The following is a 23,164-nucleotide window of genomic DNA, read 5'->3' as shown; positions in this document are numbered from 1 at the left end:
GGGTTGGCCTCAGGAGACAGAGGGTCTGTGTCCATCCCAAGGCCCTGGAACTGTACCTGCTCCTCGCCGGGGCTCCCCGCCCGCTGTTCGCTGTGCTCCAGGGCGGCCAGCAGCCCCCTGGGCCTCTGCCGGGCAGGAACTGGCTCCTGCTCATACTCCACACACAGGCTACTCTCGGGGTCCCCGGCAGCTGGTGACCCTGCACGGGCACCCGAGTGCGCAGTGAAGCCCACGGGGGGCCCCAGCTGGGGTCCCCTGCCTGGGCGAAGCCCCTCTTGGGGGAGAGTCCCAGCACTTGGGGTCCTGCCTGTGGGTGTCCTCCCTGCTATTGGGGGGAGTCCCAGCCTCGGGGGGCATCCTTGCCTGGGGCGTTCTCTGCCTGTAGGGGAGGGTTCCAGCCCGTGGGGGCCCCGCCCTAGGAGGGAGAGGCAGCCTTTGGAGGTGGGAGGGGAAGCGCACAAAGCCAGGTGAGTCGCCTCCGCCCTGGGCGCCTGGTGCTGCCTGCCCCACGCCGCCCGCTCCGCCACCCCCACACCACCCACCCAGCGCTGCCCGTCCGCACCTGAGGACCTCTGCTTCAGGCTGGGGACATGCAGGTCCAGACTCTTAGCTTTCCTGGTGGAGAAGAGGGGGCCAGGCGACTTGGCCTCGCTGACAGCATCTTCTCCTTCACGCACATTGGGTGCTGTAGCCCGGGGGGCCGGTGCTGGCATCTGCAGAACCATGGGGGTGGGTGGACCCATTTCTGGCTCCTCTGGGGACAACACCCTCATCCCCTCCCTGGGCAGGAACTCACAGTTCGCTCGGCAACACGGAAGAACTGGGCCACGTCTCGGATGACATGGCCAAAGTTGTCATACACCCTGACGTGGGGACGCACCCAGGAGGGCAGTTGGGCTCTTGCGTCGGCAAAGGCGAACCTGGGGGGTAGCCATAGCCCTGCTGCCCTGCCCACAGCCGCTTCAAGGGTTCAGTTCACCGAAGTGAAGACCCTCATCTGCTGCAGGGGCCCCACGCTGACCCCGAGTAGCCGGAGAGGCTCTGGAGGAGACGGGGCCTCATGTGGGGAAGGAGAGTCCAGGGGCCCAGTGGGGTGTGGGCGTGTCCCCTGGCGCTGCGCCTGCCACCGGACTGCACGCACCTGTGGTCACAGAGGAAGACAGCTCCGTAGTCCTGGCGGTGCCGGATTACTCGCCCGATGGCCTGGTTCACAGCCCTGGACGCCTGCTGCCGGTACCACTCCTGCCCAGAGAGGAACTGTGGGGCGAGACGGCTCGGTCACGGGGGCTCCCTTGGCCACGGGGCGGGGGCTCAGTCACCAGACCGCCTTACCCCAGCCCCACCCTGCTGTAACTCACCTGGCCCCCAGCCCCACCCTGGCCCTTCATCTCGTCCAGGAACTGCATCTTGAGGACAACCCGGGGATCCATGCGTGGGGGGTACGGGAGGCCCGTGACAATCACACCACGGCCATTCGTGTCTGAGAAGTCCAGCCCCTCGCTGGCCTAGGGGACACACCAGGGAGCTGCCTGGGGCCGTGGGGGCTCCTCTCCCTGGTGCCCACACCCGGCCCAGCCACCTTCCCCGAGGCTCCGTCCCCAAACAGGGGTGGGAGGAAGCTCCATCTGTGCGTCAGGACCCCACTTGGGGTCCACAGCTCCCAGACGCCACCTCCAACTCTTGTGGCCAGGAAACTCCCATCCTGCCTGCCCCGGTCCAGAGCAGGACGCGCTCCCAGCAGGGCCAGCAGCCGCTCTCGTGGGACCCAAGGAAGGGACCGGGCAGACCCCAGGGCCCAGAGTCTGCTGGGGAGCCATAAGCACCCACCAGGGAACAGGCAACCAGGTCAGGGCAGAGGGCCCTGGAGAGCTCACCTTGCCCCGGCAGACCGCCAGGAAGGTGGCGCCGGTGGACCCAGGGGCGGCAACCCTTGCGTAGTAAGCACTGATGGTCTGGAAGGAAAGTTGGTGAGGCTGAGCCTGGAGCCCTCCCCAGCCCCTTCCTCCCCCATGAGGGAGACCCAGGTCTCATCCTCCAAGATGAAGGATCGTCCTAGCCAGGAAGGCCAATCGGGTTCTGGAAGCTTCTTCCTGGCACGGATCCCAGGCTGACCCCACGCCTGCTCAGTGCTTCCCAGAAAACACGGGGAACCCCAGGGCCAGGGTGGCCGGCTAGGGCTACTCAGACAGGAGGGCCACTGTTACCACACCCACCCGGTGCTGGGTGCTTTGTAAGATAAGAGGCAACACTCAGGGCCAGAAGGAAACGCAGGAGCCCTGAAGAGGCAGCGGGAGCCGCTGGAGCCCATGGTCAGGGCCAGTGGTCAGCCTTGGGGAAGCTGTGAGAGGCAGGGGAGGCACGAGGGGGCAGCAGGCCCAGAGCCCCGGCCAAGTGCCGACCTCGGAGAAGCTGCCTTTGCTCCTGGGCTCCACAAACAGCGGCTTCAGCGCCTCCATCTTCCTGGCCAAGTCGCGGGCCTGTGGGAGGAAGAGGCAGGCACATGGCAGCCCTGGTCACGCCGCCGATCCGATGAGGGCAAGCAGGAGCTGTGGCCACTGCCTAGTTCGTGCTCCAGCCCTGCCCTCACCCATCCCGCCCAGAACACAGGGGAGACGCACCCGCCAGAACTCCAGGCTCTTCTCCATGACAGGATAGGAAGGGAAGAAGATCAGGAGCCCATAGGGCACCACGCGGGCGATGTTGCCTGGAAGTGCAGGGGCCGGGGTCAAGGCAGGGGCAGGACGTCTGCAGGGGTCCCTACCAGCTCTTGGGAGCAGGGGTCCAGGATCCAGGATGGGCACAGCTGAGGCATTCAGGGCACTCACCCAGAGCCTTCCCCAGGGAGGATAAGCACTCCTCGGAAAACCTAGAGCCGGAGAGGCCACTGCTCAGGGCCTCAGGCCTCAGTGCTCCCCCACCTCCCACCCCAGCAGGGCCCAGGGACAGGCCCTCACCGTCTGTCAAACGCGGAGCTCAACTGGGCTCCATCGGGGCCTCTGGGGACGACCCCCACCCAGATCTGGTGCTTGTCGATGATGTGTGGGTTCTCCAGGCAGACTGGGAAAGGGCTGAGCGTGGCCAGAGGGAGCAGACAGTGGGGAAGTGCACCAGCACCCCTTTAGCCCTCGAGGCCCGAGAGCCCCAGCACCCGGCTCATGGGGACCCCCACCCCTCCCACCCCGCTGATGTCAGAGGTGTCACCGGCGCTTAGGCCCCTGGCAGGGGTGGCCCGTACATCTGCATCTCCAGAGCAAAGGAGGACACCGGGGCCAGCGTGCCGCTGGTAAGGATGAGGGAGCGGACGCCCTGGCGGATCAGCTCACGCATGCTGTGGCCGGGACTGAAGCACCAGTAGCTCAGCACCTTCCCTGTGGGGCAGGGGGCAGCGGGGGGCACAGAGTGTGAGGACGGGACTGGGGGCCTGACCACCTGCCTCTCTGCCCATCACCCTCTCCACCCACTGGCATCAAGCAAGCGAGCCACAGGCAGCCACCCAGGCCCAGTGTGCAGAAGTCAGAACAAAGGAGGCTGCCCTGAGTGTGAGCCTGCCAGCTCGGGGCCCCTCTGGGGGACAGGGGGTCCTGGGAGTAGGAGGCAGACCCCAGGCAGAGGCTGGGGACACCTCCAGAGAGGTCAGCCCACTCCAACCCTAAACTTCTGCAGAAACCGTGACGTGCGGCTCAGGGCAAGAAGCCCACCCCGCCAAGAGCACACGGGAAGGAAGCGCCGGCATCCCGACATTCCACGGCCGTGTGCAGAAGACGGGGTGCGAGTTCCCAGCTCTGCCTGGAAGCGGGACACGTGTGCACAAGCCTCTGAGTGGCGTCAGCAGTGAACAAGGGCACCGGCTCAAAGGAAGTTCCTAGAAGGGCTTGACCGACTGGCCGCGGCGGCCGTGGCCTGGGGAGGAGGCTGAGCCTGGACACCGGACGCCGGGAATTCAACACGGCACAAGCAGAATGACTCTGACTGCGATTCGGAGTCAGCAGGGACGAGGCACGTTTCCTTCCTGGGGCTGAGTGTGCCCTGCAATGGGGGAACTTCCCCACCCCCTCCCCCAGGAGCTCACTTCCTACAAACCGCCCAGTGCAGGGAGTGGCTGCTTCTGAGAAGTCAAGTGACATCAGAGGTCAATGGAACAAACAGATTCCAGGCCCTTGGAATCTGTGCACCGGCTGCCTCAGGCACGCACTGCCTCCCACAGCCCCAACTGCGTGAGGGGCGCCGGCCTCCCCCCGGGATGGACGCTTCCTGCTGGGAGAGGCCTTGCCGCAGGACCATCACCGAGCGGGGGTCAAGCCACACGACCCTGATGCCCTCCCAGCCCTTCCCTTCCGGCTCGGCCAGGCAGACCCAACCACAGCAACCGCACAAGGGCTGCTTCAGCCAGGGCCACGTCATGCCACCATGGGTCGGACAGCAGCTGAGAAAGAACGTTCCACAGAGGGACGAACCAAGCCCAGAGGCAAGGCCCCACTGGAGCACAAGGCAGGGGCAGCAGCTCCCGCAGCTGCAGCCGTGAAGCCCCACCCTGGACACCACACAGTGGGGGTGGGGCCAGATACACCCCAAGAACCACAGGACTCCGGACACGGAGCCCATCCACACAGCGTCCCCAGCAGCACCGACTCGAAGACGCCACGGAGCACAGGAAGCCAAGAAGGCACGTGGGGCCTCGGGGCGGAGCTCACCAGGGGCTTCGGACAACAGGGCCAGCCGGGCCCCCTTCAGATGTGACCCTGAGGCTTGGCCCGGCCAGGCGCTGCGTGGAGGCAGCAGGCAGAGCCGTGCCTCACTGTGGAGGCTCTGTGCTGACGGCCTCGGCATAAACGAGCGTGTCCCAGCAGGGAGGCCTGGCTGGGCTGTGGCTCTGCCGCCACCAACCAGGTGAGTCTGGGCAGGTCACGGTGCCATCAGGCCGTCTCCTACGTCTCTCAGTAACTCCAATCTTCAGAGGGACAGTGAGGGGAACGCTCTGGATTGGCCTGGATATGGAGAAGGTGGCCAGGCCCATGGGGGCAGGAGATCCACGGCTGGCCGTGTGCCTAGCCTGTGGCATGGTGGTGCCGGGCACCACACCCAGGCGGGCGGGGAGCATGTGGGCCTAGGTCTGTACCTCGCTTTCTGGCTGCAGTGGTGCTCCAGGCATCAGACCGCTGAGCCGTCCTCCGGTGACCAGCATCAGGATGGATGTGCACCTGGAGGGGACAGGACCAGGAGTGTGGAGGCCCCGCCCATGTCCTGGGGGCAGCCCCTTACCTTTTAGGACCAGAAGACCCCCAGCCCCACCTGCCTCCTGGAGGTGGCCCCCACCTTATAGGACTGTAAGGCCCCCAACCCTGCCGGGGAACAAGGGCTGCCCTCCACCTGCCTCCTGGAGGTGGCCCCTACCTTATAGGACTGTAAGGCCCCCAGCCCTGCTGGGGAACCAGGGCTGCCCTCGGAGGGGTCCACACTGAACACAATCTGAAAGGCAGAGGAAGTGCAGCCCCGTCAGGAGCCTGAGGCCACAGCCCGGAGCCCTGGAGGCCACCCGACTTTCTGCAGCATCAGCCCCATACACAGAAGGTCACAGGACACCCAGGGGTCATCGGTTCACCGGCCCCTGCCATCATGCAGCCCCAGGCCAATGGACAGGAGCTGGCACCTGCCTGACCCTTTCTCCTCCCTGCAGGGACCCCCGGTGAGCTCTGTGTTCCCCCCACATAGGCCATCTCCATGCACTGAAAATGCGGCAGCCTGAGCGGCCTCTCCTCCCGCCAACTGGCCCAGCCCTTCTCTCTGTGCCCCTGAGGGCCCCAAATTAATCTAGAAATTCAACATGGCCTAGTGCAGTGGCTCAGGCCTGTAATCCCAGCACTCCGGGAGGCTGAGAGGAGCAAACTGCCCGAACCCAGGAGTTCGAGACCAGCCTGGGCAACATGGTGCAACCCCAGGGTGTTCACCAAAAAAAAAATAAAAAACTAGCCGGGCGTGGTGGCATGTGCCTGTGGTCCCAGCTACTTGGGAGGCTGAGCTGAGAGGATCCCCTGAGCCCAGGAGGTTGAGGCTGCAGTGAGCTGTGATGGTCCCACTGCACTCCAGCCTGGGTAACAGAGAGACCCTGACTCAAAAAAAAAACAGGAATTCAACATATTCTAGTCAAAATCACAGTAAGATTTTTACAGGAAGTAGACACGCTGACTCCAAGATGCACTACGGAAAAAACGTCAGGGCAGGTTTCAAAAGAACAAGAGGCCGGGCGCGGTGGCTCACACCCGTAATCCCAGCACTCTGGGAGGCCAAGGTGAGAGGATCACCTGAGGTCAGGAGTTCGAGACCAGCCTGGCCAACATGGCAAAACCCCATTTCTACTAAAAATATCAGGCTGGGCACGGTGGCTCACACCTGTAATCCCAGCACTTTGGAAGGCAGATCACGAGGTCAGGAGATCGAGACCATCCTGGCTAACACGGTGAAACCTCGTCTCTACTAAAAATACAAAAAATTAGCCAGGCGTGGTGGCAGGTGCCTGTAGTCCCAGCTATTTGGGAGGCTGAGGCAGGAGAATGGCGTGAACCCGGGAGGCAGAGCTTGCAGTGAGCCGAGATCGCGCCACTGCACTCCAGCCTGGGCAACAAGAGCAAAATTCCGTCTCAAAAACAAACAAACAAAAAGAAATTGGTTCAGGCCAACACCAGGACTTACGACAAAACCACAGTGAACAAAAACATGAGGAAAAGTGTGGCAGGTGCCCAGTGGAGTTGGGGGAAGCCGAGCCGCTCGGTCAGCGCACAGAACCACCGGTGTGGCGTGCTGGGAAAAATCAAGGTAGAATCTGCCTTTCACACCCCCACAGGTGACGTCAGAAGGCATGGAGGCCCAGACACAAAGCTCCGCCACTCTACAGTGCAGTTTGGAGAACACACAAGACCCGGTTTAGCATCTTGGTCGGGAGGCACAAGCTCAGAACAAAAATCTGACAACAAGGAAACATCTGTTCACCAAACCTGTCATGAAAATGGAAAAAATGACCAGCACGAGACAAGGAAAGAATATGTATGTCAGCATGGGATCCTCAGAACTTACAGAGAGTATATGTATATGGGATCCTCAGAACTTACAGAGAGTATATGTATATGGGATCCTCAGAACTTACAGAGAGAATATGTATATGGGATCCTCAGAACTTACAGAGAACCCTGCAAATCAATGGGAAAGGAATGATGCCTGCACTAGGAGAGGAGCGCGTGACGACTGTTCCCGGAAAACGAGCCAAAAACGGCCAGAACAGGAACGCAAAGCCCCCAACAGGCTCAGCAATGCGGCCATGTCAGCCAAGCCACCGCCGTCAGAGCCCCGCCGCAGACTTGAGGGAGTTCTGCTGGGAACACCAAGAAGCCGGAATCATTCACAGAAACGCGGAGAAGCCGAACTAGAGAACACCGGGGGGCAGACACCGCGGCTGGAACACAGAGACTTGGCAACATGCGTGGATTTGTGCAGGTGTGCACGTGCCTGGGTACGCACAGAAGGAGAGAGAAATTTCCTTCCGTTCCTTCCTTCCCAGCCATTTTCACTGTCAAGACAGCTAAACACAGGGCCTTGTGTTTTACCAAAGCATTTGGCCCACGGGGATGGAAGTAACAGAACAAGTTCACCCCCACGCTGGTGGCTGCCATGAGCAGGGCTGAGTCTGCCTCAGGAAACAGCTTCCTTCGAAAAGCCTTCTGCTGGGCAGGCATGGAAGCTCTTGCCTGTAATCCCGGCACTTTGGGAGGCCAAGGCGGGCAGACTGCCTGAGCCCAGGAGTTTGAGACCAGCCTGGGCAACATGGCAAGAACTCATCTCTACAAAAAAATTTTAAAAATTAGCTGAGTGCGGTGGTGCACACCTGTGTTCACAGCTCCTCGGGTGGCTGAGGCAAGAGGATCACTTGGGCCCAGGAGGTTGAGGCTGCAGTGAGCTGTGATCAAGCCCCTGCACTCCAGCCGGGGTGACAAAGCGAGACCCTTTCTCAAAAAAACACCACCACAAATCCCCCTGTGCCTCAGCCCAGGGCAGCTCCGGCCTCAGGCAGAGAGGGATGAGGACCCAGCAGTCTCACGGGGGCCCAGGGGCAACTGGTTCCCCAGCACGGGCCAGCACTGCCCAGAGTTCGCCTCCAGCTAAGCCCTGACTCCCCAGCACACGGCCTGACCCTGCCTGGAGTTCGCCTCCAGCTGAGCTGTGCACCCCACGTCCTCTTCCTGGGGCCACTGGCCTCACTCGGCCCCCAGGGTCACCTGTGACTCAGGGCTGCAGGCCCAGCCCAGCACCAGCCCTATGGGCACCGCCCACACCTGCAGCGGCTCAGGAGCCAACGCGGGTGAGCACTGTGCGCAGTCCCTCACCCTCCAGGCACCCGAGGGCTGGCAGAAGCTGAGTCATCCACCAGCGGCTACTTAGAGCAGCAGCCAAAGGAAATTCCAAACCGATGGAGTGTGCAGGATCCGGTTCCAGAGTGTGGAGACTTCTCCTTAAGTGGGAGCCTGGGAGGCCACGTTCCAGGATTCGGTTCCAGAGTGTGGAGACTTCTCCTTAAGTGGGAGCCTGGGAGGCCACGTTCCAGGATTCGGTTCCAGAGTGTGGAGTCTTCTCCATAGCTGGGGGCCTGGGAGGCCGTGTTCCAGGATTCGGTTCCAGAGTGTGGAGTCTTCTCCATAGCTGGGGGCCTGGGAGGCCGCGTTCCAGGATTCAGTTCCAAAGTGTGGAGACTTCTCCATAAGTGGGAGCCTGGGAGGCCACGTTCCAGGATCCGGTTCCAGAGTGTGGAGACTTCTCCATAGCTGGGGGCCTGGGAGGCCGCGTTCCAGGATCCGGTTCCAGAGTGTGGAGACTTCTCCATAGCTGGGGGCCTGGGAGGCCACATTCCAGGATTCAGTTCCAGAGTGTGGAGACTTCTCCATAAGTGGGAGCCTGGGAGGCAACGTTCCAGGATCCGGTTCCAGAGTGTGGAGACTTCTCAATAGCTGGGGGCCTGGGAGGCCGCGTTCCAGGATTTGGTTCCAGAGTGTGGAGACTTCTGCATAGCTGGGGGCCTGGGAGGCCGCGTTCCAGGATCCGGTTCCAGAGTATGGAGTCTTCTCCATAGCTGGGAGCCTGGGAGGCCGCGTTGCAGGATTTGGTTCCAGAGTGTGGAGACTTCTCCATAGCTGGGGGCCTGGGAGGCCGCGTTCCAGGATCCGGTTCCAGAGTGTGGAGACTTCTCCATAGCTGGGGGCCTGGGAGGCCGCGTTCCAGGATCCGGTTCCAGAGTGTGGAGACTTCTCCATAGCTGGGGGCCTGGGAGGCCACATTCCAGGATTCAGTTCCAGAGTGTGGAGTCTTCTCCATAGCTGGAAGCCTTGGAAGCCGCATTCCAGGATTCAGTTCGAGTGTAGGAACCTCGGAAGCCACTTTCTAGGATTCGGTTCCACAGTGCGGAGGAGACTTCTCCATAAGTGGGAGCCTGGGAAGCCGCATTCCAGGGAGGGACAGGCCCGGGACAGCTCACACCTGCCCTCCAGGCCCTGGGCTGTAGGGCTACCTCGCCTGGCCATGTGCTGGAGGTGCTTTGCAGTGACCCATCAGGGACATGGAAGCAGGTCCACCTGATAGATGCACGGCCTCCTGCTTGAAGAGCCAACCACACTCCATGCGGGACAGCACAGCAGCCCTTGGTAGGCAGGAGCCACAGAGGGGTCTGGCCCTGGGATGCCCACCGTGCCTTTGGGGAGGAGTTGGGAGGACAAGGCAGTGCAGTCCTTCCAGCCCCAGCTACCGCACAGAGAAGACACAGGCTGTGGCGTCACTGGCCACAGAGACGGCCACAGTGGAGGGAGGGCTGAGCCTGGGCCCCACCACCCCGTGCCCACCCCACCTGGTCCCTGCCCAGGTCTCACCCCCGCTCAGAGCTGCGTCTGTGAAGAAGGCAGTGCCTGCTTGTTCCGGGATCTGCAGCTCCATGCCCAGCAGCATGGACAGAACACCACACCCCATGCACAGGCCAGCCATGCATCCCAGGGTTCTTATGCGGCCTCCCCCAGCTCAAGCACCCCACAGGCCAGACGGACACTCATGAAGCTGTCATAGTGCTGGGCAGCCCTGCCTAACCCTGCCATGATCTCGTGTGGCCAGCAGGTACAGCGTGGGCAGCACAGAGGAGGCCTCACACGGCTCCACACAGCCACCTGTGCCTTGGCTTCCCCAGGACTGATGGCCTCCCAGTCAGGGACTTCTGGGTCTGCTTCTAAAAAACCCACCGAGGCCCAGGAGAGGCAAGCGTGCCCAGAGCACCCAAAATGGGGCTTGCCCTCCACAAACCGGACAAGGATCTCTACACCAGGGAAAGCAGGTGCTGCCATAGGCATGGAGCCACAAGCAGACCTCACATGGGAGGGGACGGGCATTGCAGGACAGGACGGGGCCAAGGAGAAGGGGGCCAGGGCCGCACCCCCAATCATGGGCTCCCAGGGACACCCCTGCCGGGAACCTACAGGGTCCCCATTTGTCTGTCCCTGGAGCTGTTCAGGAAGCCGTGTGTGTCCAGAGCTCTTCATCTGCGTGCAGCTGGGGCTGCTGGGGCTGCCAGCAGTGGGTCCCCCCTGGCCTGAGGGCCTGGACAGGGCAGGAGCGGCTCCCCGGCCCCCACTGTCCTTTGCGTCCTCCCTCACCAGCGTCACCCTGGGCATGTGCCACCAGACCTCGTCCTCCCCCATCCCTGCAGGAGGCCCAGTGTGGGTTTAGGGCACTGGAAAGGAGCCGAGAGTTTGCCAATCAGAAACAGGTGGTGTAGGGGCCTTTCTCCCATCCCCAAGTCTAGAATCAGTTAACTAATACAGCAGGAGAAGGCACCCGCCCGGCTTCCATCAGGGAAGGAGACACCACAGAGGAGCAGGCCCCACCTGGATAATGTCCGCCAGCTTCTGCAGTCCGGCCGTGTTGGTGAACACTCCAGCACCTGGAGGGCAGTAGGGAGCTGACACCCACACTGCAGGCAGGGGAGGCCCCGACCCCAGCCCCGGTCCCTCCAGCATGAGCCAGCTCAGCCCGACTGCCAAGCTCCATCTCCTGCCCAATGGGGGGCCCAGGGTGGAGCGCAGCATCCATTCAGGGCGGGCAGTTCGCCTGCTCTTCCCAGCAGCCAGGAGAGAAGCCAGGCAGGGACAGAGTCTCCAAGGGGGTCAGTGGGACTTGAAAAGAGGCTCTATGGTCGCCTAAGGGTTGAAGCAGCAAAAGCCACCCTCCCCAGCACCCGGGAGCACAGCAGAGACACCCCGCTGGGCCCGGCGCCTCAAACCAGACAGCACCCGGGGGTGCAGCAGAGGAGAGACCCCGCTGGGCCCGGCACCTCAAACCAGAGCAGCCCATGGGGACACCGCCTCTGGGCAAAGCCTCTGGACCCCACAACTCTGAGAAGCAGAACTCGGGGTGGTGTGGAGAAGCCAGAGGCCCCACAACCCAGCTAGGGCCTTGGGCTGCTCTTTCTCAAAAGCAGAATAATGGGATGAGGCTGTAGGACGAAGCCGCCAGCTGCAGAACTGGGACAGGCTCTACGGCAGCTGGCAAGTGGCACTAACGCCTCCACGCCCCGATCAGAAGATGAGGTTCTGTGGGCCTGTTCCTGCTGACAGCCAGGTGACGGCCAGGGGAGTCCTGACTGCCAAGATGGAGACCTGCTGCACCCCCTACGCCACATTTGCCCGCACCAAAGACCCCGCGCCAGCACTCACGTCCTGCCAGGTGCTGGATGATCTGGTCCAGCGAGTCCAGGATGCAGCCCTTGGTCTGAAACGTGATCTGGGCTTCAGCAAACAGCTCAAAGATGTAGCTGGCGAGGAGAAGAAGGCAGGCTTGAGCCTGGCGGGGGGACCAGGCTGCAGCTTTGGGAACTGAGGAGAAGAAGGCAGGCTCGGGCCTGAGGGGGGACGACATTGGTCAAAGACGTAGCTGCCGAGGAGAAGAAAACAGGCTCGAGCCTGGAGGGGGAAATCAGGCTGCAGCTTTGGAACTGAAGGCAACAACTGTGGAAGTTTCCTTCCCTCGGAAACAAACTCAGCCCTCCAGGGGACGCCAGCATTGGAGGTGAGAGGCCTCCGCCCTCAGGAGCCTCCAGGTAGGGAGAGGAGGCCTGGCCAGCACGAGAACAGCACCAAGGAAAAGCAGCCGCCTCAGAGCACGGGCCGCCGTCAGAGGGGAGGGATGGGGCCACTAGGGGGTCGTCAGGAGGTTGTCAGGGGCTTCTGGGAGGCGGTGGCTCTGGGCAGAGTCCCCAAAGCTTTGGAGAGTGACAGTGATGGGGGCAGCAGAAGCTACAGGAGGGGCCCCTGAGGGTGCAGGGTGGCCGAGGAGCCAGGCCAGAGCCTTGAGCATTACGCTGAGGACAGTGGCTCCACCTGGAAGCAACTGGGATTCCCCCCACCAGGTCGGCGCTCAGGCAGAACACGCTCCACCTCGGCGGCTGTGCGCTCAGGAGAGCCCCCACACAGGCCCCAGCCCTGACTCCTCATCTGCCTGCAGGACAGACAGCAAACCCTGCTGCCCTGGCTGCGGAGAAGACTGGAGCCCCACGGAGCGTTCAGAACGTTCCAGGCCTCCCGGAGTCCAAAAGAGGTGGTGGCTGGGACACTCATCGTCCTAACAAGAAGGTCTCGTTCTAACAGGCACCTGTGCTCAAATGACCGACTGGACCAGGGTCCAGGGAAAGGCCTGGAGGAGGAGAAACTGCAGGAAACCCAGCGGCCCCGCATGGGAGAGTGTGCTGTTCCGTGGGAGTGCGTGTGCTGTTCCGTGGGTGTGTGTGCTGTTCTGTGGGTGCGTGTGCTGTTCATGGGAGTGGGTGTGCCGTTCCGTAGGAATGTGTGCCGTTCCGTGGGGGGCTGTGTGCTGTTCGTGGGAGTGTGTGCTGTTCCGTGGGTATGTGCATGTGCTGCTCCGTGGGTGTGAGTGCTGTTCCGTCGGAGTGCGTGTCCTGTCCCGTGAGGTGTGTGTGCGGTTCCGCAGGGCTGCATGTGCTGTCCCGTGGGGGCGGGTGCTGTCCCGTGGGAGTGTGTGCTGTTCCTCTCAACATCTCAGCAACCAGATCATGCAAAGCAGGCGCTCCTCCCAGGTCTCAAAAAGGGAAAACAGGCCTGAAAACAGGCCTCACTCGTGATGTGACGGCCCAGGACTGCACCACGGCCCGTTTCTAGCTCTAGGCTGGGCCTGCAGTGAAGGGGCAGGCTCCCCGCCTCTCACCTCCCTGGCTTGGTGACACCGCTGTCGTCTCCAGGCAGCTCAACAGCATCGATGGCCCCCTCCAGGCGCAGCAGGATCACTGTGGGTCGAGGAGGTGTCACCCACCTCCTCGCAAGGAGGAGGCCCCACCCAGCCGCAAGGAGGCGGGGAGGGCAGCACTTACTCTTCAGCTTTGCAATGTCTTCCAGCTCCATGTTCAGCCCTGGGCAAGAGAAAGGCAGCAAAGGCAGTCTGCATCACGCTCGTGCCAACAACCCCGCCCTTGAGAACCAGGATTCCTGGCATGGAAAAAAGGACACCAACATGGAAAGGAAGAGGCCACACAGAATCCGTGCAGGCCAAATCCACCAACAGGGGAAGGAAGAGGCCACACAGAATATGTGCAGGCCAAATCCACCAACAGGGGAAGGAAGAGGCTACACAGAATCCATGCAGGCCAAATCCACCAACAGGCGAAGGAAGAGGTCACACAGGCCAAATCCAAACTGGAGACACCAAGAGGAGCAGGTGTTTTACCTTTATTTATCTATTTATTTTTGAGACAGGGTGTCACTGTCACCTAGGCAGGGGTGCAGCAGCGCCATCCCTGCTCACTGCAACCTCCATGTCCCAGGTTCAAGCAATTCTCGTGTCTGTCTCCCGACTAGCTGGGACTATAGGTGTGCGCCACCATGCCCGGCTAATTTTTGTATTTTTAGTAGAGATGGGGTTTCACCCTGTTGCTCAGGCTGGTCTTAAACTCCCGACCTCAGGTGATCCACCAGTCTTGGTCTCCCAAAGTGCTGGGATTACCGGTGAGCCCTTGTGCCTGGCCAGGTGTTTGACCTTTAGAATTAACATTTGTGAACACACCTGTGCGTATGGATGTATCTCCACGAAAACAGCCAGTAACAACGACCAACCCAGTAACCATGACCAACCCGCTGCCTCGTCGCGGGTCTTGAAATACCATCTTGCAGGAAAAGAAAGCAGGGCTTCTTGGGAGACTTGGCTGATTCCAGGTCTGGAGCAGGACATGAGTGTGAAAAATCCTGACTCCCAGACAGCAAAGAGGCCACAACCGCCGGGGTCAAGACACAAGAGCCCACACGAAAACACCTCAAGGTGGAGCAACTGAGGCCAGGAGTGAGATTCAGGATGGAGCATGGAGCAGGACCAATCCCCACGTTCACACACAAACATTCAGTGATGACACTTGATTGACTGATTGATTGATTTTTGAGACGGAGTCTCGCTCTGTTGCCAGGCTGGAGTGCAGTGGCGCGATCTCAGCTCACTGCAGCCTCCGCCTCCTGGGTTCAAGTGATTCTCCTGCCTCAGCCTCCCAAGTAGCTGGGATTACAAGCATGCACCACCATGCCTGGCTAATTTTTTTGTATTTTTAGTAGAGACGGGGTTTCACCGTGTTGGCCAGGATGGTCTCAATCTCTGACCTCGTGATCCGCCTGCCTGGGCCTCCCAAAGTGCTGGGATTACAGGTGTGAGACAGCACACCCGGCCCATCCGCAGCATTTGTCCCACCTTTCCTGTGTCAATGGGATCACCACATAGCTGATGTGGTGCAGAGCACGGTCCTAAGTTATTCCTGCTAACTGCCTAAATGATGGAAGTAGCACACTGCCATCTTGCAGTCCCCCAGTGATTAACATATTCAGGTGTTCAGCAGCAACAATGTTCACATGGGAAGAAACTGGAAAGGAGATACTGTGAGCCTTCTGATAGAAAGGACATCCCATCTGGAGCCAGGCAAAGGGTGGCCACAGTCTAACTGGGGCCCTCAAGCCACCTAAGTTCAGAGTAAACCGGGGAACTCGTGTGACTGCCCCTCCTGTACAGATTCAGACTCTGCAGGGTAAACGGCCTGGGCTCTTCAATAAATAAAGTGTGAGGAAAAGAATGGACCCTGCCAAGCACAGTGGCACACGCCTGTAGTCCCAGGAGCTTGGGAGGCCGAGGCAGGAGGATCACTTGAGCCCAAGAGGTGGAGGCTGCAGGAGGTGGAGGCTGCAGTGAGCCGTGATGGCACCACCGCTCTCCAGCCTGGGTGACAGAGTGAGACACCATCTCTAAAGGGGTGGGGGAACGAATAGGGATGAAAACTGAAGTTCCGGTCCTGAATGAGATGGCAGAAGCCCACCCCACCACACGTCCCCCACTAGTTACAACAAAAAGCCCTGCACATCAAGTAACTAACAAAACTGAAGAGTGGAGAAGTCCCCGTGGTGATGTTCACACAGCCCTGGGGGTGGGTGGATGTTTCTCCCACGTTATGTCAGTGATGAAATGGCAGCTGCCGAGATGAGGGAAGGAGACCTGTCACTCTCCCCACCCTGCGCCAAGCGAAGGATGGAAAGAGGTGGCCGTCCACCCTGTTAGAGAGGTGGGGTTGGGGGACTGTGGAGAGGAGGGAGGTGGAGCGTTCAAAGTCCCAGGAACCCCTTTCCCCACTGCAACTTCCTCCGTGGCAATCTTGAGAGCCAGTGGCAGTGGTGCACACCTGGGGTCCCGGTGCTTTAAGAGGCTGAGACGGGAAGATCCCATGAGCCCAGGAGGCCGAGGCTACAGGGAGCTTTGATTGTACCACCACATTCCAGCCTGGGCAACAGAGTGAGACCCTGTCACTTAAATATGTGTATATATATATATATAAAGGGATTCTACAGCCAGAACGCCTGATAACTTCCGTACTAAACAAATGCCAACTTTGCAAACTCACTCTCTACCAAGCAGCCATCCTGGTGAGAAGGGTGAGGACGGGGCTCCCCAGGGTCCAGGGTCCCCGTGGTGTCCGTCCACATGTGCGATTTTAAAGGAAAATGGGGGAAGCTGATGCTGTTTACACCTGGAGATGCTCACGAGCAAGTAGTGTCACAGCAGAACCTATGAAGATATTCACACAGACTCCTAGTCAGCTGTTTACAGAAGCCACGTACAAAATATGGACAAAGGCCGGGCGCGGCGGCTCACGCCTGTAATCCCAGCACTTTGGGAGGCCGAGGCGGGTGGATCACCTGAGGTCAGGAGTTCGAGACCAGCCTGGCCAACATGGAGAAACCGTCTCTACTAAAAATACAAAATTAGCTGGGCGTGGTGGCGCACGCCTGTGATCCCAGCTACTTGGGAGGCTGAGGCAGGAGAACTGATTGAACCCAGGAGGCGGAGGTTGCAGTGAGCCCAGATCGCGTCATTGCACTTCAGCCTGAGCAACAAGAGTGAAACTCCATCTCAAAAAAAAAAAAAGAAAGAAAATATAGACCAAATGACAACATCCATGAAGGGTTTCCACGTTTTCCACGTATGCCGTGACTAGCGCTGTGTGCAAATACACCTCTGGACAAACACTGGGAAGGAACCTACAGGCACAGCAGCTGATGCATGCCAGATCCGTGGATCATTTAAAGATGCAAAATGCCCTTACGGTGAATATATTTAGTTTTCCTTTTTTTTTTTTTTGAGATGGCCTCACTCTGCCGCCCAGGCTGGAGTGCAGTGGAGTCACCTGGGGCACCGGAAGCTCTGCCTCCCAGGCTCAAGCACGCCTCCCACTTCGGCCTCCGGAAAAGCTTGGACCACAGGAGCACACCACCACACCTGCCTAATTTTTTGGCAGGGGCGAGGTTCCGCCATGTTGCCCAGGCTGGTCTCAAACTCCTGGCCTCAAGCGATGCTCCCAACTCAGCTTCACAAGTATAGTTTTCCAGTTTTACACAGTGGAGGCCAAGTTGATACTGGCTGGGAGAAGACATATGTCTTTGGAAAATACCAGAACTACTGAACAATACCAGCCCTTCCACAGGCTACAGGACCCCGAAGAATTCACACCCAAGAAGCCTCTGAGAGAAGCGGATGCCCTGCAGTGCCAGCCTGAACAGATGGCGCCCAGGCCAACCACACACAGCCACAGGGCAGGCTGCCCACTGCAGCAGCGCGGGCCTCAGGACTGAGCAGCCTGGCTATGAACGCACCTGGGCTGGGGGAGTCCGTGCTGAACTCCGGGTGGGGCTCACCCTGCAGCAGCGCAGGCCTCAAGACCAAGCAGTCTGGCTATGAACGCACCTGGGCTGGGGGAGTCCGTGCTGAACTCCGGGTGGGGCTCACCCTGCAGCAGCGCGGGCCTCAGGACTGAGCAGCCTGGCTATGAACGCACCTGGGCTGGGGGAGTCCGTGCTGAACTCCGGGTGGCGCTCGCCCTGCTGCGCTGCCTTGGTCTGCTCCTCCAGCACCTGGTCTATGACGTCCAGTCCTGAAGCCAGGTCATGGGGGGTCAGGTCAAAGGATGCCGATTCTTCACACATCTTCTCCTAAGCCCAAGCACACCCGAATCACCACAGAACAGGACAGGATCAGGGGTTCCAGAAAGCAGAAATGGGGTGGGGGTGCAGAAGGCACAGGAGGCTGACAGCCAAGTCCCCAAAGCCATGGCCTGGGGTCTCTAAAAGGCCAGGCCACAAGTAGGTCCAAACATGACTGTGTGGCCCACACCAATATTTAGAAATGATTGTTTCAGGCCGGGCGCGGTGGCTCACACCTGTAATCCCAGCATTTTGGGAGGCCAAGGTGGGCAGATCACTTGAGCTCAGGGGTTCAAGACCAGCCTGGGCAACGCTGGGAAACCCCGTCTCTACAAAAAATACAAAAATTAGCCGGGCGTGGTGGTGTGCACTCGGGAGGGTGAGGTGGGAGGATGGCTTGAGCCCAGGAGGTGGAGGTTGCAGTGGGCCAAGATCATACCACTGAACTCCAGCCTGGACGACAGAATGAGACCCTGTCTCAACAAACAAACAAACAATTATTTCACTGGAATTGCCAATTATTCTTTTTTATTTTATTTTTTTTGAGATGGAGTCTTGCTCTGTCACCAGGCTGGAGTGCAGTGGTGTGACCTTGGCTCACTGCAACCTCTACCTCCTGGGTTTGAGCGATTCTCCTGCCTCAGCCTCCTGAGTAGCTGGGACTACAGGCACACGCCACCACGCCCAGCTAATTTTTTTGTATTTTTAGTAGAGACGGTGTTTCACTATGTTGGCCAGGATGGTCTTGATCTCTTGACCTCATGATCCGCCCACCTCAGCCTCCCAAAGTGCTGGGATTATAGGCATGAGCTAGCGCGCCCAGTCAACATTTTTTTTTTTTTGACACAGAATCCCGCTCTGTCACCCAGCCTGGAATGCAGTGGTGTGATCCTGGCTCACTGCAGCCTCTGCCTCCAGGGTTCAAGCGATTCTCCTGCCTCAGTCTCAGGCCATGTGGCCGGAAGGGCAGAGACACTGCAGGCAAGACCATACGCCTGCTGCTGCCGAGGGCAGAGGAGACAGCCCTGGCCCAGGCTGACCCCTAGCTGGCTGGAGGGAAAGGGTCTGGTGAGCGGCCTGTGGGGGCCCTGCGCCTGACGGGCAGGTCCCTGGCCCAGCTGGCCAGTCTCCATCCCCAGCAGAGGCATCGGATCAGAGCGGGAGGGGGTGGCAGAAGCTCCTGGTATGCTCAGTCCCCAGTCCTGGGCACCTAGGGCTTCAGGAGTTTGGCCAGAGCCCCTCCAGAAAGGTTTGCGTGGCTCTTGACAAAAAGGCCAGAAGCAACAGGAGGTGTTTAGGAGGCCGGCGGAGACTCACCACGTTGTGAGCTTCGTCAAAGATCACGACTGTCCCCTTCAGGTCAATGTTGTGTGCTCTGCGGCTCTACAGGAGGAAGAGAAGGGATGCAGCGCTGGAGCTCACAGAGGCCGGGAAAGAGGGAAGCCAAGACACGTGCAGCAGGCATCGAACATCACAAGTGCAGATGAGAAACAGCGCCGGCGACGTCGAGAGGAGAGGCCAGGCCTGGATGGCAACCTGGCAACACCGCCCCACCCTAACCAGCAGTTCACCATACCGGGAGACGCTCATGCACAGCATGGAAAGGCACATGCCACGCTCAGCAAGACAGATGGCCACGATGCCCTGGGAGCCCCCAGCCACCGCAGTCAGGCAGCCACAGACCAGAGGAGCCAGGAAGACCCAGACCCAACAGTTCCCTGCCCCAGCCCCACTCAGGGAGATTTACAAACCCAACTCCCAGCCAGGCGCGGTGGCTCACGCCTGTAATCCCAGCACTGTGGGAGGCCGAGGTGGACGGATCACGAGGTCAGGATTTCAAGACCAGCCTGGCCAACATGGTAAAACCCCGTCTCTACTAAAAATACAAAAATTAGCAGTGGGTGGTGGTGTGCGCCTGTAATCCCAGCTACTCAGAAGGCTGAGGCAGGAGAATCGCTTTAATCTGGGAGGCAGAGGTTAATGTGAGCCGAGATTGTGTCACTGCACTCCAGCCTAGGCGACAGAGTGAGACTTCATCTCAAAAACAAAACAAAACAAAACAAAACAAAACAAAACCCAACTCCCAGGTCCCACCCACAGAGTGTCATGGGAGCAATCTGGGGTGGGGTCCAGCTTTGGTACTTTTAAATTTTCACACATTGGCCGGGCGCGGTGGCTCACGCCTGCAATCCCAGCACTTTCGGAGGCCGAGGCGGGCGGATCACGAGGTCAGGAGATCGAGACCAGCCTGGCGAACACTGTGAAACCCCGTCTCTACTAAAAATACAAAAAAAAAAAAAAAAAAAAAATTAGCCAGGCATGGTGGCGGACGCCTGTAGTCCCAGCTACTCGGGAGGCTGAGGCAGGAGAATGGCGTGAACCCAGGAGGCAGAGCTTGCAGTGAGCGGAGATCGCACCACTGCACTCTAGCCTGGGTGACAGAGCAAGACTCTGTCTCAAAAAAAAAAAAAAAATTTTCACACATTAAGATGTTCATTTTAAGTGTACTGAGTTCTGGCAGTTATGTGCACCATATAAGCACCAGCCCCACCCCTGCCTTTTCTATTAACAGAGTGTCACATAAATGGAATAAAACAGTAGGTGCAGCCGGGTGCGGTGGTTCATGCCTGTAACCTTAGCACTTCGGGAGGCCAAGGTGAGTGGATCACAAGGTCAGGAGTTTGGGACCAGCCCGGCCAACATGGCGAACTGCCGTCTCTACTGAAAATACAAAAATTAGCCGGGTGTGGTGGCGGGTGCCTGTAGTCCCAGCTACTCGGAAGGCTGAGGCAGGAGAACTGTTTGAACCCAAGAGGCGGAGGCTGCAGTGAGCCAAGACCACACCACTGCACTCCAGCCTGCACCACAGAGCGAGACTCCATTTCAAAACAAAAAACAAAAACACAAAAAACAGTAGGTCCTCCTCAATGGGCCTCTCTGGGCTAGCACGTCCGAGACTCATTGGCTCCCTGCTGCTGTGTGACCACAGTCCACACCCGTGGCTGCTGTTAGTGTTCGGGTACCACGGTCTGTCCATTCACCTGTGGATGGGCTCACGCGGGCTGCTTCCCAGTTTTGGCAACTGCAAACAAAGCTCTGGTAAACCTGCACACTGAAGTCTTTTCTTTCCTTTTCTTTTTTTTTGAGATGGGGTCTCCCTATGTTGCCTAGGCTGGTCTCAAACTCCTGGGCTTAAGCGATCCCCCAGCCTTGGCCCCTAAAGTTCTGGGATTACAGGCCTGAGCCACTGAGCCTGGCCACATATAAATCTTTGAACACGTCTTCCCTTCTCCCGGCTTGGCTGTTTGCCACACGTTTGTGGAGTGGCTACACAACTTCACAGCGATGGATGAGATCCAGCTGTTCCACATCCTCATGCCACACTCAGGGCTTCTGAATTTCAGCCATGCTAGTGGGACTACAGTGTCGGCTCCCCGTGGCTTTAATCTGCCTTCTCCTATGACTGGAGATGCTGGGCGACTTTCCATGTGCTCAACTGGCCATTCCATCCACCTTGGTGAAACGTCTGTCCGGATGCTCTCCCAGTGGTTAACTGGCCATTCCATCCACCTTGGTGAAATGTCTGTCCGGATGCTCTCCCAGTGGTTAACTGGCCATTCCACCCATCTTGGTGAAACGTCTGTCCGGATGCTCTCCCGGTGGTTAACTGGCCATTCCACCCATCTTGGTGAAACGTCTGTCCGGATGCTCTCCCGGTGGTTAACTGGCCATTCCACCCATCTTGGTGAAACGTCTGTCCCGATGCTCTCCCGGTGGTTAACTGGCCATTCCACCCATCTTGGTGAAACGTCTGTCCGGATGCTCTCCCGGTGGTTAACTGGCCATTCCACCCATCTTGGTGAAACGTCTGTCCGGATGCTCTCCCGGTGGTTAAGTGGCCATTCCACCCATCTTGGTGAAACGCCTGTCCGGATGCTCTCCCGGTGGTTAACTAGGTTGTTTGCTTAGTTATGAGAGAATTTTACATACTCTGGTCAAAGGTCCTTTGAAATCAGAGGAGGGCTGAAAAATTTTTTTAAGTCCTTTGAAAGAAGTATTTTCTCCCTTTAACTGCTTTTTCATTTTCTCAACTCTTCCAAAGAGCTGAAGCTTTAAATTTTGGTGAAGTCTAAATTTTAATGTTTTTCTTCATGGCTAGTGCCTTGTGTATCCATACTAAGAAATCTCTGCCTACCCCAAAGTTGCAAAGACCTCCCCCATGTTCCTTTCTATAACTTTTAGTTTAGCTTTTACATTTAGGTTTATACAGGGTAAAACAAGAGTTAAGAGTCACTGTTTTCCGAACAGATATCCAGCTGTTCTTAGCACCATTTTTTCAGAAAACCAGAAATCAACCTTCATTTCCTCTCTCAATTAAATTGGCGTGTTTGTCAAAAAACAATCACCATGGGCCAGGCATGGTGGCGCACACCTGTAATCCCAGCTACTCGGGAGGCTGAGGCGGGAGAATCGCTAGAACCCAGGGGCGGGGGCTGCACTGAGCCGAGATGGTGCCACTGCACTCCAACCTGGGTGACAGAGTGAGATTCCAACTGAAAAAAAAAACAACGACCACATGCGTGTGGGTCAGCTTGAGCTTGCTGCCTTCTCCATGGCCTGCAGGCCCGTGCCTGAGCTGGGCCGTCTCCAGCTCCACTCCTGCAGCTTTGGAGGAGTCTTGAAAGCAGCGAGGTGAGTCCTCCAGCTCTGTTCTTCTTCACGGTCATCTTGCTGTTTCAGATCTTCTGCGTTTCCGTGTAAGTGTTAGACTCGGCTTACCAGCTGTGATATAACTGTCCCAGGGAGGGGCCTGGTTGGGTTAGAAGCTCTCCAGATGGTTCCCAGGGGCAGCCAGGGCTCAAAGCACCGAGTCACCCACAACCACGGCAAACCTCACCAGCTCTCTGTGGGGTTCTGCAACAGCTTCCCAGGAGTCGGCCCCCCAGCCGCCCCCACTCACCTCTTCCCTTGCTCTGCTGCACCTGCTAAGGCTCCCCTCAGACCCACCAGCATTCCCCACCTCCCGCCGACATCGCACTTGGGCCCACTTGGCTCTGTCTCCGCCTCCTCCCTCTGCTCTATTTCCCTTCAGTATCGTCAGCTCACGTGCTTACTCTTTTGCTGTCCACCTGTCCCCACCACTAGAATCAAAGCTCCATGTGAGTGAAGCCAGTCTTGCTATGCCTGGAATAGCACCCAGCATGATGAGCTCTCAATAAATATGCACCCCGAGAATGAGCAAACCAACGACAGGATCTGGAAACGTCACCACGCCATCGTCACGTGAACACACAAACCATTGACCCGCGGCGTGTGATCCCACCTGCACTAAATAAAAAGTGTGGGGCACAAAAGCGGGGCACATGGGGAGGAGGGCAGCAGGGCTGGGCACACTGGGAGGAGGGGAGTGTGTGGGGTCGGGCACACGCTGTGGGGGGAGTGAGTGTGGGACCGGGCACACGCTGTTGGGGGAGTAAACGTGGGGCCGTGCACACGGCGGGGAGCGAGTGTGGGGCTGGGCACACAGGGCGGAGGGGAGTGGGGCCGGGCACGCGCTGGGAAGAGGGGAGTGAGTGTGAAGCCAGGCACATGCTGGGAGGGGGAGTGAGTGTGGGGCCGGGCACGCGCTGGGAAGA

General features: G+C 59.0%; 1 protein-coding gene across 22 annotated transcripts in view; it reads right to left on the bottom strand.

The window, feature by feature from the left end:
- RTEL1 (regulator of telomere elongation helicase 1) overlaps positions 1–23,164 on the bottom strand; it is a 43,905-nt gene that overhangs the window by 10,498 nt on the left and 10,243 nt on the right. For 15 of the 22 annotated variants that reach the window (XR_010132348.1, XR_010132349.1, XR_010132350.1 and 12 more), the window contains 19 exons: positions 18,846–18,911; positions 17,384–17,537; positions 13,400–13,438; positions 13,237–13,315; positions 11,733–11,830; positions 10,905–10,960; positions 5,392–5,466; positions 5,117–5,198; positions 3,236–3,368; positions 2,955–3,068; positions 2,826–2,866; positions 2,619–2,704; positions 2,400–2,477; positions 1,875–1,952; positions 1,359–1,505; positions 1,142–1,257; positions 797–920; positions 563–713; positions 57–199 (listed from right to left, as the gene is read on the bottom strand). Coding sequence is in view for 19 of the 22 variants with exons in the window: in XM_055372675.2 (XP_055228650.2) it covers positions 57–199; positions 563–713; positions 797–920; positions 1,142–1,257; positions 1,359–1,505; positions 1,875–1,952; positions 2,400–2,477; positions 2,619–2,704; positions 2,826–2,866; positions 2,955–3,068; positions 3,236–3,368; positions 5,117–5,198; positions 5,392–5,466; positions 10,905–10,960; positions 11,733–11,830; positions 13,237–13,315; positions 13,400–13,438; positions 17,384–17,537; positions 18,846–18,911 (1,860 nt within the window). In the remaining 3 variants the exon portion in view is untranslated. Of the gene's footprint in view, positions 1–56; positions 200–562; positions 714–796; positions 921–1,141; positions 1,258–1,358; positions 1,506–1,874; positions 1,953–2,399; positions 2,478–2,618; positions 2,705–2,825; positions 2,867–2,954; positions 3,069–3,235; positions 3,369–4,691; positions 5,030–5,116; positions 5,199–5,313; positions 5,359–5,391; positions 5,467–10,904; positions 10,961–11,732; positions 11,831–13,236; positions 13,316–13,399; positions 13,439–17,201; positions 17,251–17,383; positions 17,538–18,845; positions 18,912–19,279; positions 20,157–20,569; positions 22,681–23,164 lie in introns of those variants that run through there. The other 7 variants (XM_055372688.2, XM_055372690.2, XM_055372680.2 and 4 more) reach the window with 7 other exon arrangements.

This window comes from Gorilla gorilla, chromosome 21 (assembly GCF_029281585.2).
Source record: "Gorilla gorilla gorilla isolate KB3781 chromosome 21, NHGRI_mGorGor1-v2.1_pri, whole genome shotgun sequence".
Classification (NCBI taxonomy): Eukaryota; Metazoa; Chordata; class Mammalia; order Primates; family Hominidae; genus Gorilla; species Gorilla gorilla.
Note: the sequence above shows the minus strand (reverse complement) of the source record. Positions and strands in the feature narration are given on the sequence as shown.